Source organism: Ruditapes philippinarum, unplaced genomic scaffold (assembly GCF_026571515.1).
Source record: "Ruditapes philippinarum isolate M1 unplaced genomic scaffold, ASM2657151v2 ctg7969_1_1_1_1, whole genome shotgun sequence".
NCBI lineage: Eukaryota > Metazoa > Mollusca > Bivalvia > Venerida > Veneridae > Ruditapes > Ruditapes philippinarum.
In genome coordinates this window covers 5,036-20,571 of record NW_026864635.1, presented here as the reverse complement: position 1 = coordinate 20,571, position 15,536 = coordinate 5,036, and the positions used below count along the sequence as shown (strand labels likewise).

The 15,536-nt window shown below is 32.3% G+C and overlaps 2 protein-coding genes across 2 annotated transcripts; both read right to left on the bottom strand.

Annotated features, from left to right (window-relative positions):
• Positions 1 to 1,811: 1,811 nt before the first annotated feature.
• Positions 1,812 to 4,805, bottom strand: LOC132726345 (beta-1,3-galactosyltransferase 1-like). The gene has a single exon (XM_060711657.1). The coding sequence runs from the start codon at positions 3,623 to 3,625 to the stop codon at positions 2,528 to 2,530; it is 1,098 nt and encodes a 365-aa protein (XP_060567640.1). The 5' UTR covers positions 3,626 to 4,805; the 3' UTR covers positions 1,812 to 2,527.
• Positions 4,806 to 8,084: 3,279 nt separating this feature from the next.
• On the bottom strand, positions 8,085 to 11,013 carry LOC132726344 (beta-1,3-galactosyltransferase 1-like). Its single transcript, XM_060711656.1, has one exon. The coding sequence runs from the start codon at positions 10,708 to 10,710 to the stop codon at positions 9,568 to 9,570; it is 1,143 nt and encodes a 380-aa protein (XP_060567639.1). The 5' UTR covers positions 10,711 to 11,013; the 3' UTR covers positions 8,085 to 9,567.
• Between the last annotated feature and the right edge of the window lie 4,523 nt (positions 11,014 to 15,536).

Genomic DNA, 15,536 nt, shown 5'->3' with positions numbered 1-15,536 from the left:
TTGTCTCTCAACCCCAGGACTATGTTTCCTCATTAGAGATCAGTATTGTTTGTTTCAGGGAGGAGACTCTGAAGTGATTAATTTAGGTTGAAAGAATTTGTTCCGTAATCGAACATAAATAAATATATGTTTAAGCTAATAGCATGTAGATTTATTAAGAGTTCTGGAATCATTTTGTTCAAGTAGCAAGAAATATACAAAACATATTCTTGTTTACTTGAATATTGCAGTACAATACTCACGAAAAGTGTTTTGCGCATATTTGGTGAAATATTTGTTTATAAAAGACGTTAATATAGTACGATGTTTCAATAGCAACCGATGTTGCATTTTGCGCATGCGCATTTTATGTAGGGCAAAAGCGCAATGAAGATAGAATACACTTAGCGTAGTTGAAGGCTTTCAAAGACGTGATTATAAGTTATGACACACAGAAGACAGAAATTTATGGATGAATTAAAGCAGTTAGTAAAAGATAGATTTTATTACCCATGTATTACATAATATAACACAATTGGTATTTCTTTGGCAAGGCGGTAAGTGTCAAAAGATTGACACGTGACCGGTTGTTATTTGCCAGATAGTATACAATATCATTCAACCGGACGTTATAGTACCATGACGGTATCCGGACAATTCCCCTCCCGGACGATTCCCCTCCCAGTAAATTTGAATGTTTTTTCACAACCCGGACATTTCCCCTCCCGTTATTTTTTTACGGCGGACAATTCCCCTCCCGTTAATTTTACAGGGTAACAATTCCCCTCACGTTTAGCAGAGCGGACAATTCCCCTCCCACTGTTGTCAGAGCGGACAATTTCCCTCCCGTGGCTGTTGAACATATATATGTTATAATATTGTTTATTTTAAAGGCAAGACATGTCAATTTTTTGTAGCTTAATGTGAAGCTGCAGTACATGAAAAACGGGCACATGACAAATCAGCACATAAATAAAACATTATAGTGTTCCGTGGTATACATCTTTTCTACGTGTCATACTTCCTTTCCTTATTACAATGAAATTTAATTTGATTGTTATCCATGGCTGATTTGTTTTTAGCAGAGAATGACCTGTGCATGTTCAGAGAGGGTACCTTTTGAGCAGATTTCGCAAAGAGGGTACCGATATGGATATGCACCGTGATTTCTGCAGCGGTAAAATAATTGAATTTAATTGATTTTGCAATCAAGGACACATTTAATTAAGGGCATCATTGATTAAAGATTTTTTATTGACAGTTTGATCTTTAACAGTTTGTTGTTAAGAGTAAAAACTGTCATCTTTAATAAGAATGGTTATAGATATTTTTTCTGCTAAAATAACGGGAGGGGAATTGTCCGTCCTGTTAAATTAACGGGAGGGGAAAAGTCTGGGTTGTGAAAATAATATGGAAGGGGAATCATCCGGGAGGGGGATTGTCCGGGATTCTACCATGACATAGTTAATCACTTAAAATTATGAAAATCGTCATTAAAGTTACTTTTATTTATACCAGTCTCATCAATGTTTATTAATTATGTGAAGTGACAAAAGGTGTACGTTACGTGCATCTTCATGAGCTACGAGGGAACCGAATATGTCACACATATGCAATATTCGTTCAGTGACATAAACGGCCCGACAAAGCTTTACAAAATTCAATGCAACCCTTATTTTATTTAACCTGGAATTGTTGTTGCTTACTTTAGTTTCCAATAGTTCCATCGAATGACAATTTTCGTTGCAATCTACATTAAAGAAACTACAAAGTGGTAATATTTAATATCATGCATTGACATGATCTGACTTAAACTTTGTAAAAAAAGGGAAAACATCGGATTAGGCGCTTGCAGAAATCATGATCTCAAAATAGACAAAATTTAATATCGTTTTTCGCCGATTATTACATATCTTTATTCATTATCAACCATAAATCGGTGTGAAAAGATGAATTAGTCCTTTTAAAATTTATTCCGTTGGGTAAAAAGCAAGATTTTAGCATTTTATCATTCAAGCTCTTTGTCCGATATACCAAAATACGTATAATAAAGAGTGGGGCTCCATTCCTTTTAGGGTTTCATTCATATTTGTATTTCTTTGGTGATAAAAATATCAATAAATCAATGATATATTTTTACCTAGTAATACATTAACTCTAATTATGGTATCGGACTTTCGGAAATGTAAAGGAGTAAAAGATTTGTTACAAAATGGTACAGTCTTTAAAATTTAACTTTATTAATGAAATAGACTTACTCTAAGATATTGATGCACAAGACATGTATGGTGATATTTAATCTAAGGTATTCAATAATTCAAGTTATAAATGACGATGTTCTTCTTGCAAATTTTACAGGATTATCTATTGTAAACATCGGTGCTAGAAAAGCACCCCGACCGTGCAATACCAGTCGCGTGCTCTTAAGTGCATTAAATTACGTCATTCCCACGCGCATGTTATGAATGAATTGCGTTCTTTAGGTTCTTTGGATGACGCCAATTTCTTTAATTTCATATTTTGAATTGTACATAAATAAATGTTCCGATTAACATTTTGAGTTCCATACAGTTTCTATTTCCTTAGCCGTTACTCTGTGTGATGTAAACATTGTTTTACCATTATAAATACATGCATCTAATCTAACCATGTTTCGATTAAAGCCTTTTATATTTTTTATAAATCCTCCGATTTTTCTTAAACATAGTCCAACATATACGTCCTCAAAATAAAAAAATGGAATTTTAGACGAAATAGCAAATATTTTGTTCACTATATTGAAACTTGTTAAGTAGCCAGTCCCCGAACAATAGCCAGGATATCGCCTTTCTTTGTACGATTCTATTGACGCATACCATTTTGAATTTTTATTTCTGATTGGACTTGGAATTGTTTCACAAGAACCGACCACATGATTTTCTAACTCTGCACCAGATGTGTTTACGTAATGTACGAAATTTGGTACATTTATATACATGTCATCGTCTGTTTTAAGAATATATTTAGCTGTAGGGCAAAACGTCACTACCCATTTAAATCCCATTATGGTCTTATATGTTAAATTCATATAAGTATCAATAAAATCTTCTTTTATTATATCATGGTACACGTTATTTTCCTGTACAACCGTTTCGTGAAACACATCATTTGTCGGCTTGCCGAGCAAAAAGGCATAACGTATGTTACCAGTATTGTTTTTGGAGTATGAGAGCCATGTTCTACGAATGACGTCACGTTGTTCAAAGTGCTCATGTTCTGTGAAAATCATGATAAATAAATCTATTTTATCGTTGTTGTCGTTACAAATTTTCACATTATTTATCAAATATTTAAAATCATGAGTAAAACATTTATCACATACTGTTTCTCTTATTTCATCCGTTTTATTCGTGTTTTGATTTTGTGCCTTATACGATAGTCTGTCATTCACTCTCGTGTTATATTTTTTGAGCTTTTTTAATTTCTTTCCCAAATGTTCACTCCCGTTAACTTTTATATGTATTCCTATTTCTGAATCAGTGAAATTGTTGTATTGTCTAGATAACTTAAAGTGTTTTGGTAAAGAATACCTTATACTAATGAAAGACGTCACTAAGGTCACTACAGTTAATATATTAAGAAAATAATGTTTTAATTCAATAGACATATTCGCAAGTTAATTTTAAAATATCGAACAGACGCTCACTTTTTTATTCAAGAAAAATTAAATTTCAGCATCCTCTAGTATTTTCTGTGATAAATCTGCGTTAAAAGGCCTATTCCAGCCTTTTTATTGAATCAAAATACACACCGATAGAAGAATATAAAAAAAGTCTGTAAATAAAATATATCACTTCACAAGTCTCACTGCTAAAAACCTTATAATACAACTGTTAACACATCTGTGTATATAAGTATGTGTGATTCAAAAATGAGTAAAAATCATGATATGCACAGTGTGTGCAATGCAAAGAAAGTTATTGATTACACAACCGCTATCTGGTTTGTAAACAAACTGTCAATTCAATCATTTAAACTAATGTGTACTCTTTCAAATGATAAGACGCTCACGATGCAATTGAAACACTTCTGTACAGTTTGACGAGAGGACGACATTTTCCCCTTATTTTGGTTAAAACACGCACACCCGTACAAATGTGTGCAAAACGATCCAATATTGCAACGGCATCATATCGTATGAATGATACTTGCACAAACCAACAATATTTTGAAACCTTTGATAATTGTTTTTGCCTATTTATAAAATATATGCCAACAAAAATTAAATAATTACAACGCAGACAGCGATTGATTCGATTGCAACGCAGTGCGATGGGTCCGATAGCATTCAAGTATATTTTTAGGGTTTAACTTGACGTAACGCACTATTCAATTAAGTACAACCATTTACTTACTTTGACATCTGAGAAACGTCTTAATTTGATGTTTAAAACAATATTATTATATGTACGCTCGTACAAATAGATGTCCGAGTTCCGCGTCCATTTACCTTCCATTGAAAATTCCTTTGGCAGTAATTATCATAGAATAATCCACGTTAAGCTTTGGGCTTAAAAAGACGTTAAACAATGTTTTTGTCATATAAAACATATAAAGAGACGTTTTTATGCCGGGAAACACCTCAATACATTTATGTCCAATTCTGTTGATAAAATTTAAACCAAGGTTTTCAACATTTTACATCTGTACGTAATTGTGTCTTTGCTTTAATAATGGTTATGTTATTCATTTATGTTTTTCAAGAACAATCAGTCTTGACATGTGATATTTGTTGTGTACGTAAATATATACCTTTCGTTTTTAAGTTCTGATTAAAAATGGAAGAATAAAAATAAAGACACGTATACAAAAATATTGAAATTGATTACAAAATGTATTTTCATCACAGAACTGGACAAAATAATCTATATATCATTCATTGAGTAGAATCACAACTTCACAATCCGACTAGTCACGTTGATTTCTGCTAAACTAGAGCAAGATTGCCTAGGTGGCAGCTGCGAAATGTCCTTCTTGATATATTTATAATTTTTTAACCTTGATATATGGCATATTCCACTAACCTATAACTTTATATTTACTTAAATGTCTGACTCAAATCTTCGAATGTTCATTTATTATCTTTACACTTTTAGTTGGTTACTGCATTGACTGCGCTTTCCTTAAACTCTGTGAATGATCTTTGCTCATTCCTTTTTGCGATATAGCATTTTCCAAATTTACTTTCCCCGCAGATACAGGGTTTTAGTGGTTAACGGAACCTTAAAAACATACAGCATTCTTATTCACAGCGTTGGTATTGGTATTCATGTGCTATCTAGTGATAGAGATGATTGATATTTCTAATTTTCTATAATATACAACCTCTGTCAGGCCGAGTCTATGACTTTTACAAGTCCATTTCTGTTTCTACTTAAGAGCATCAAGAAACAAAAGATCCAATAAGATCCTTATTTGAATTTTCTATAACAACTTTTAAAAAAGATCTATTCGTCTTTGCCATTACATTTAACTTCGTCTCGTGGACAAGACAATTTTCTCTTGATTCAAACAGATGTTAGGTAAGTAACAAATTCATTCATACACATTTCTATTTCTTGATTTTCGATCTGCTATATTTATGATATAAACAGTTTGTATTGGATTTTCTTAAATGCGACCACGTGACTGACACCAGATGCGAACACGTGACTGACAACTGAAGGACATCGATCATCCTTATCGACTACGGCGAATTCAAAATTTTGAACTCTTTCATCGGTTTTCAAAGTTTTGTTTTCATCATTACTTTCAGTAGTGCCGTGCACATGAATCCCCCTTTTTCAACACATCTTAAAATGTGTCTACTTTTTTCTCTAATGCTTCTTATGACGGTAATTTTAGATTCTTATTTTAAATGTTTGCATCAATTTTCTTCTTTTTTCAGGCAAAAAAAAAATCCCAAAATAATTCAAGAAAATGTACTCTGAAGGCTAAAATATCTCATAATTAATTAATAAATTAATAAACAACAAAAGGTCCTCTCATTTTTGCGAAGATAGGCAAAGAAAGACAGACAGTCAGATAGACAAAGAGAGAGACAGGCAGACAAACAAGCTATGTAACATGCACTAACAGACAGATGGGCAGGTATTTATTTCTTGCAAAACTATTATTCAACGTCTTGATTTGTGTGCAAAAAGATACTCCACTCACACTTTTATCCGACATTAAGTTCAACATTATATGTTGTTTTCACTTAGACACTAAGTAAGTACTAGTACATAATATATCTGTCAATGAAAGCCAACAAAATGCAACATACATGTTTTGTTTTCCTCTCGGACTTTCTTCAGTTTATGAAATAAGCTACGTCGTGTTTGCACAATGAAAAGAAGGGTGTTTTTTTTCGAGCAACTTTCTTTCACTTCGTATGAACTCCCGACGCCTCCAGATGAGCCAAAATATTTCAAGAAATTCAATCTTTAGGCAAATGTATTAATATCTTAAGAAAAGTAAAAAGATTCAATATCTAATTAATTATTTACATGTTATGTGCGATTAATGACTGATTTTGCAGTATCATTCACTGTAATTGTACTAAGTTACTAACGTAGTAAGAGGTGTTTTTGTATATTTTGGCCTCTTTTTGGCAATTTATGTGGATTGTTAGTGCCGTTTGCAATGTGAAAATTATTTTATTTGTTCACTCCACAATATTTTACTTTGAAATACATTTTCGAAATTTTCATGAAAATTAGCATGAATCTGGAGGCATGCTGCTTTAAAGTATGTTGATTTTCAGACAATTTTGCGATCACAATATCTTGCGTAATGCCCTTGAGCCCCCAGTCTGAGATGCAGCGACTTGACATATTCCTTCGTAAGGTGTAACTTTTCTTTCAGGTGATTACGAAGTATACATTTTTTGTTTGTCTCATCTTTAATGTCTACTTTTTTATCTATTGCTTCTTATGACTGTTATTTTACATTTTTTTTCTCAAGCTTTGCACCAATTTTCTTCAAATAATATGTCAGCATTAGAGGCGTTTAAGCTTATTCCAGCTTCCATTTCTCTAGCTTGAAAGTTTTTGTCTACAGAAGAAATATCTGAAGTTGCTAGAGACTCATTATTACCATTCATTATTACAAAGTGATTGGTCTCTTTCATTCTGCGGCAGTTAGTGATTATCTTCAAATACATGTGGTGGACAAGATAATGTGTCATTAAATAATATAGTTTGCAATATTTTAAACTTCAATTACTGAAATATTATTATCATTTGATGCCTCTGACGGGCCTCCGTATACTTTCAAACCTTTCCTTTTTTCCCAATTCACATTTTTAGATTTAGTCATTGTATCACTATTTACAAAACTACTACTTTCATTTCACATATTTTCTCATGAAAGTATATTTAATTACATTTTTTAAAAATAACGCCCGACAGCTGACAAAAATACGTCCATTAAAAGCATGTACACGTACTGTTCACCGTATGTATGAACACCTTCACGTTCCTATTTTTTTGCAGAAAATCTAACAAATGACTGCACAGAGACCTATCTACGAGGCATATGTATTCGTTAATAAGTGTTTCAATGTATACTTTTCGTTTGCATATCTTTGGAATCGCTGATAATGACAGTTATGTCCTATGACATCATGTCCTTTTATATATTTTTTACGAAAAGAGTAATTTATTTTTTCTAGCATAATAAGTAATTTGTAAAATGGCAGGTAAAATTGTTATTCACCTTAGAGGTGCGGAAATTTAAGAGCATTGGTTTGGCCATCAGATCACATAAGAATTTCTTGTAAAATTTCTAAGTGTAGTTTAGTCTGAATATGTTTCGAAAAATGTATTTAGTTCAAGGCAAATATTTGTCATCGGATGCAGTGAGATAAAAAGATAAATAGTTAAAATGATGAACTAATGCGAGCCGATAAAACATGTTACCACCATATGTTTAGGAATGTTGTATTACAATGAGCATTCCTGCTTTACAGAGAGGAGCTTTACACAATTCAACAATTCAATGTAGACTTTATTTTATTTTACATTGTAATGCCTTGACATATTCTGACCAAAATTTTGTTCCAAAGGGGTAGCATCGGATAAGGAATTCAGGTATCGTTGACTCAGTCCTCCGGTGAAGCTAATTTTTTCCTCGACATTTGATCTCGACCATTGATTCTAATAGGTGTTTGTTTTGTTATTCAATTTGGATTAGTCGGTCACTTGCGTGGAAAATAGTATATACTGGTTAGTTATCCAGGAAATCCGGGAAGGTAGACCGAGCACCGAGGTATGACAAAAATTGTGCTTAAAGCAGCGTTACAACCAACTTCATTGCACTATTTCTAATTTTAAAGTTATATCAATCTCTAGTATAAATTTATTTTGTTGTTTTTATTAATTTTAGATAAATTATTGCATGGTTCGGAACTTTTTCTTTATTTATACTCATTACACTTTCAATGAGAATTTCAAAATATGTATTGAGAAAAATCTATAAATACATGTAATATAACCAACTATAATAAATGAAATGATTTTTTTTCTAATACACAAATCTGCTGAAATCAAAAGGTACATCCGTTGAATGCATTATTTCCTTTGAAAAAAAAAACACTTAAATCTTGAATTAACGTTCTCCAGAAGATGTCAACTTTCAATCAGTCTCAAACAATGGACGTCTTAAAATTTTCAAGGCTTGTAAATCTTGTTTTGTTCTCTCTTTTTTTTCTTGTTTTTGTTTTGTTTTGTTTGTTTGTTGTTTTATATTGGCGGCAGCGAAATCAACTTCAAACAACTGCCTTATTATAAATGGATGTAATGTAGCTTATGACAACAGTAGCTGGTATTATTTCATTATAAATGGGGGTTCCATTTGCAACAAAAGTGAAAGCACACGAGAGGGAAGGGCACATGTATTTTTATATTCTTTGATGATTTCTATTACAAAATAAATATGAATGGTGATTAAACAGTTATAATAATATGATACTCGTTTATTACGGGGTTATAACACTGGCTTGGCGACATCTCGAGATGTTTTTGCAAAATATTGTCTCGGGCTTGTGACCTAGCCAATTTTTGGCAGAAACATCCCTCGATGTCACCCAAGTTAGCGAACAAACTCTTTTCATACTATAATTGTAACATATGCAGCAAAATATCAATATATATAATCGCTTTCAACAGATGTTTTTAAGTAAAGATATCCATTACTTATTGATTTTCTTTACCTTGTTATACATTACCTCAAATTATGGTATCGAGTTTTTTGAAATGTAAAGGAGGAACATCCTTTAAAGTTAAACTTGATTAATGAAATAGCCTTACTCTTTGATATTGATCAGAACACAATACATGTACGAGAACATTTAATATTATTCTAAGGTTTTCCTCAAGTTATTGATGACAATGATTTTCTTGTATAGTTGAAAGGAACAATTACTGTAAACAACGGTGCTAGAAAAGAAAAAAAAATGTCTTACCCCCCACCGTGTAAGACAAGTCACTTTTTCTAAAGTACTCTAAATGAGGTCGTTCTTGTGCATTTTATGAATAAATTGTGTTTTTAGGATGACGTCATTTTCTTTTATTTAATATTTTGAATTGTACAGTTCCATACAGTTTCTATTTGCTTAGCCGTTAAGTGGTGTGATGTAAACATTGTTTTACCATTATAAACACATTTATCTAATTTAACCCTGCCTTTATTAAAGCCTTTTATATTTTTTATAAATCCTCCGATTTTTCTTAAACAAAGTCCAACATATACGTCCTCAAAGTAAAAAAATGGAATTTTAGACGAAATAGCAAATATTTTGTTCACTATATTGAAACTTGTTAAGTAGCCAGTCCCCGAACAATAGCCAGGATATCGCCTTTCTTTGTACGATTCTATTGACACATACCATTTTGAACTTCTATTTCTCATTGGACTTGGTAAAGTTATGCAAAGACCGACCACATGATTTTCTAACTCTGCACCAGATGTATTTATGTAATGTACAAAATTTGGTACATTTATATACATGTCATCGTCTGTTTTGAGAACATATTTAGCTGAAGAACAAAACGTCACAACCCATTTAAATCCCATTATGGTCTTATAAGTCAAATTCATATAAGTATCAACAAAATCTTCTTTTATTATATCATGGTACACGTTATTTTCCTGTATAACTTGTTCGTGAAGATCATCACTTGTCGGCTTGCCGAGCAAAAAGGCATAACGTATGTTACCAGTATTGTTTCTGGAGTAGGACAGCCATGTTCTACGAATGACGTCACGTTGTTCAAAGTTCTTGTGTTCTGTGAAAATTAAGATAAATAAATCTATTTTATCGGTGTTGTTGTTACTTAACTTACATATTTTCTCATTATTTATCAAATATTTAAAATCATGAGTAAAACATTTATCACATACTGTTTCTCTTATTTTATCCGTTTTTTTCGTGTTTTGATTTTTTGTCGAATTATTCCGTGTCTTATACGTTAATCTGTCATTCACTATCGTGTTATATTTTTTTAACTGTTTTAATTTTTTCCTCAATTGTTCACTCCCGTTTACTTTTTTCTGTATTCCTAAAGCTGAGTCAATAGAATTGTTGTGTTTTCTAGATAGCTTTAAGAATGTTGATAAAGAATACCCTAACCTTGTCATACCAATGAAAGACGTCACTAAGGTCCCTATAATTAATATAATGACAAAATGATGTTTTGATCCAATAGGCATATTCACAAGTTAATTTCACAATATCGCACATACGCTCACTTTTTTTAATCCGTGGGAAATTAAATTTCAGCATCATCGAGTATTTTCCTATGTATCTTCAATATAAAATAAATATTGAAGTGCATATTACCTCTCAGTTTACACAACACCATAAACAATTGATTTGCAACCAAGTGAACTTTTGGTAAAAATTCCTTATCAACAATTGTTAAACCATCTGTGTATAGAAGTATGTGTGTTTCAAATAGACATTCACAGTGTTTGCAATGTAAAGAAAGTTATTGATTACAAAACCGCTAACTGGTTTGTAAAATGTCTATCTATTCATCGTCTAAAATAATATAACATAGCAAATTTTAAGTTTGCCGTAATGTCGGAAAATTATTTATTTATACCCATTATCTGAGTTTCTACATAATGCGGTTTTAATAAAGGTTCGTTCTTCTTGGCAGGACCAAAAGAGATTTGAGCTTTGCTATGGTACGAACCATTGGTAAATGGTTTAAAAATGCATATAATCCTACTTTTGAAGTCAAATGTTGTAGCTAATGCATCTACAATAATAGAATACCACCAAACCAAGTAAGAAAACACACGGCTTCATGTTTGTAAGGAAAACACATTGAAAATTTGGCAAATTAGGCAATGACTTCCCGGGAGTGAATTTAAAGTAAAACTCAACGTCAGTTCTATATCTATAATATTATCGTTTCTGTTTAATTCTAATGATCTGATAAATGACTAACAATAAGAATATCCCCACAAGATATGTGTAAAAGAAAGAGCGCATTGCAAAGATTACGAGAAAATCCATTGTTATTTAAGTAAGGATCTATCAATTGTGAGGACTTAAAATCAATACCATTGACGAATGATGCGGACTTATGGAATTTTCCTTACAAACCAGGGATGGAGCTATACTAAGGCTTTGTTCGTGTATCATTATCTGACAGTACTCCCCATTTAGCTAAGTTTCTTTTCCGTTGATAGTCTGTGCATGGAATAATTTGAAGTGGCACCCGAGGTCTTCCTTTCAAAAATAAGTATAAAATCGCCGTTTAACCACAACAGTGCCGTGTTAACAATTGATTTTACAAAACAAATTTATGTTATTGTATCTTCTACATATAACTGAAAAGTGGGGATTTATGTATAAAAACATGTCTTATATTATACGATTCAAGTGTTGCTCCCTCTGCACTGCAAGTTGTACCCCGTCGTGGCTTGCTCCCCGAACTTAGCGGAGTAACAATCACTGAAAATGGTTCTGCTGCTAAACTAGTACCTCATACATTTCTCGGTTGATTGATGGTTATTTCCTTGACATAAGCCGGCCTCCTAGGTCTTAAGATATGTGTATGTTACCTCGTTGACTGCCTTCGACAACCGCGAGTACGTCACATTGTTAGGACGAGTGCTAAGCTTCTTACTTGGCTAGTTGAGGTAGGTCTGAAAATAAAACAGACAAATGAGAATTCCTAAAGAAAGCCAAAAACACGGCAAAATTGAAAATGCTGCAGGCTTGGTTTAATTGAGCCTATTCATGGATGGTACTGTCAAGTGCAAACTACCGTCCACACCCACTTGCACTGGCTAAAGCAGAATTCAAATTGTGTAAAACTTTACACTTGACATACATTATTCAATCAAGGGAATGCGTAGCATAGCCCGAAAAAACTAATTAATTATATGAATTAATGTGTCCGATGTCCTTATATGAAATCTGACGGAAAAGGTCAAAACGTTTTGATTGGAGCTCTGACAGTTCATAAAATGTTTATTTGCTGGCGCTAGGGGGCGTGGGAGGTAGTTTGCATTTGACCGAACCGTCCATGAACATTCTCTATCAAACCAAGCCTGCAGCATTTCAATATTGTCGTTTTGGGCTTTCTTTATTGATTCTTATGTTTAATATATTAAACTTATTAATGCACAGTAACACCTCAATACAATTCCGTCCAATTCATTTGTTAGAAATCAATCCAAAGTTCAACGTTTTTTTAATCCTATACCGTCATTGTAAATTTTCCCGACATATGTCTTTGATTTAATAATGGTAATGTCATTCGTTTATATTTTGTAAGGACAAGAAAACTGCGAAATGTCATTCTTAATATATTTAAATTAGTTTAATCAAAATGGCATGATCACTAGCCTGTGACTTTATATTTACTTTAATGTCTGAATCAAAATATCAGTCAAATCGAGTGTTCATTTATCATAATTTCACTTTGGCTTGTTAATGCATTGACGTTACTCTGTGGATGATCTTTGCTCATTCTTTTGGGGAAATTGCATCTCGCAGCTGCAGGGGTTATCGAAAAATAAGAAAAAAATTCCATTTTCTTATTCACAGCGTTGGTATTTGTTATGCATGTGCTTGCTTGCGTAAGAGATGATGCTCTTTCTAATTTCCATCATATACACACTCTGTCGAACCGAGTCTATGACTTTTACCAGGTGCTTAAGAACATCAAGAAACAAAACCTGCTCCTTATCTGAATTTTCTATAATGACTTTTAGTATATAACTTTTCATCAATGCTGTTACATTAACCTTAGTCTCGCGGACAAGACAAATTTCTATCGATTCAAACAGATGTTACGTATGTAGAAATGTTCATTTATACACGTGTTTCTAAAATTGTTGTTATTTTATTAATTGATTTTCTACAATACTATATTTATGATCAAAACAGTTTGTATTGGATTTTCTTAAATGCAAAGAAGGAAATGAAATATTTTAACCTTTTTCTAATGTAAAATGTCCATTTATTTGTGTAAATAATAACTTCATGGCCATTTTAAAGCACCGTTTTAATGGATTAAAAAACACTGCACGGATAAAAGTATGTAAGGAAGAGAACCACTGTCTTTATTTCAAGATCTCATAAATGATCTTTTATCCACTGAAATTATTACATTTCAGAATGAAACTTGAATGCGTTTAAATGAAACCGTTAAAGCGTACACATGTCATTCGCCGTTCTGCAATAAATACGATATTGATATATGGTTATAAATCTAGATGAACATTGATCTTGATATCTTTTTCTTTTATACAGGTTGTTTGTTTGCATTGTTAAAGGACAGTATGTTATGTCGTTAAATAGCTTATATAGCTAGTGTTTTTATGCTTTTTGTAAACGATTATAAATAAAGATTATCTTATCTTGTAATTGTGTCATAATGGTTTCTTACAATAGGTACTTCGTTTTTAATATTATGTTTGAAATATATAAGATTTCCACTGCTGTTTCCTTTAGCCCTTTAATGATTAAATTTTCTATAGAATTAAAGAAAGTATAACCCATTAATTTCAATATTGGAATTTTCACTCGTCCAGCATTCAGTTAGAATACAAATATCATTTTCCGAAATGTTAGAAATAAAGGTCTTAATTTAAATTAAGCGTCATTTAAACCATTACAATTCGACACGAAAACTTCTAGGTCATGCCCGGTAATTCCTAGGATGACTTGACTGTATTTCATCGACTAACAACGTGTCGAAGGCAATCCATGCTGTTTTGTCCTCCTTTTTGGCTTTCTTCAGTTTATGAAATAAGCTTCGTCGACTTTGCACAACTTTTTTGGGGGAAACTGATCATGTAAAAATTGGGGTGTTTTTGAGTATGTAAATTTGCAAACAATTTTGCGATCACAAAACTATCTTGTGTAATGCCCATTCTAAGGGTACGCTTTATTTTGCAGCGACTTTACATATTCCTCTGCAAGGTTAAACTTTTCTTTCAGGTTATTATACATGTAAATTATACGTTCCGTTTTTTCGGGTTATTTGTCTTTTTTAATCTTCTTTAATTTCGCCAAAGATTAAATTGTATTTCATTCATTGTGATTTAGGATATACAACTTCATCTTTCAATTTAAAAGTTCAATTCGATCATCCGTATCGACTACGGCGAACTCAACATTTTGAACTTTCATCGAATTTCATTTTTTTTATCATTACTTTCGGTAATGTCGTGCACATGAAGCCAAATTGTTGTTCAACTCATTTTAAAATCTTTCTACTTTTTTCTCATGACTGTAATTTCACATTCTTGTTCTCAATTTTTGCAACAATTTTCGTGAAACAACGTGTCAGCATTAGAATGGTTTAAGCTAATTTCAGCTCCCATTTCTCTATTTTGAAAGTTTTTGTCTACAGAAGAAATATCTGAAGTTGTTATGAAGTGATTGGTCTCTGCCATTCAACGACATTAAGTAAATACCGGTAGTTATATAGATAATGTGTCATAAAATAATGACGGTAGGGAATCACGTTACTTTTATGGTAACGCGTACTGACAATATGGGTGCATAAATACCTCGCTTCACACGTTTCTGTCAGGTAATTATTTATTATATATCTTATACTTACAAACGGGAACGGATGCAGCCTACGCGGAATTAAAAATTGCTGCACCTTTTTTCAACCACTGTGCTTAAAGTGTTTACAAACATTAAAAAAGTCAACCGGAATTTTAAATGTCGACAAGTATTTTACGGGAAGCATTCATGCAAAATTTGTATTTTTTATGAAATTGATGAAAAATGCCGAGTAAGCAAGAAAAAAGGTCATAGAATATTTTTTTATTTGGAAATGTAAATGTTAGAAGTATAATGTTGTAGCAGCAGTATGTGCTAACTCATTTAAATTTGATTTAGAATGAAATATTTTGGTTTGTTTACTTACTGTATTATTCATTTTGTCAATAGCGTTCTACAGATACAGCGTTATTTACGGTAATTGCACATTCCTGCGTTACTGGATATGCCGGTGGAGAGGAGAAACATTATACAATTCAATTTAGACTCAATTTTA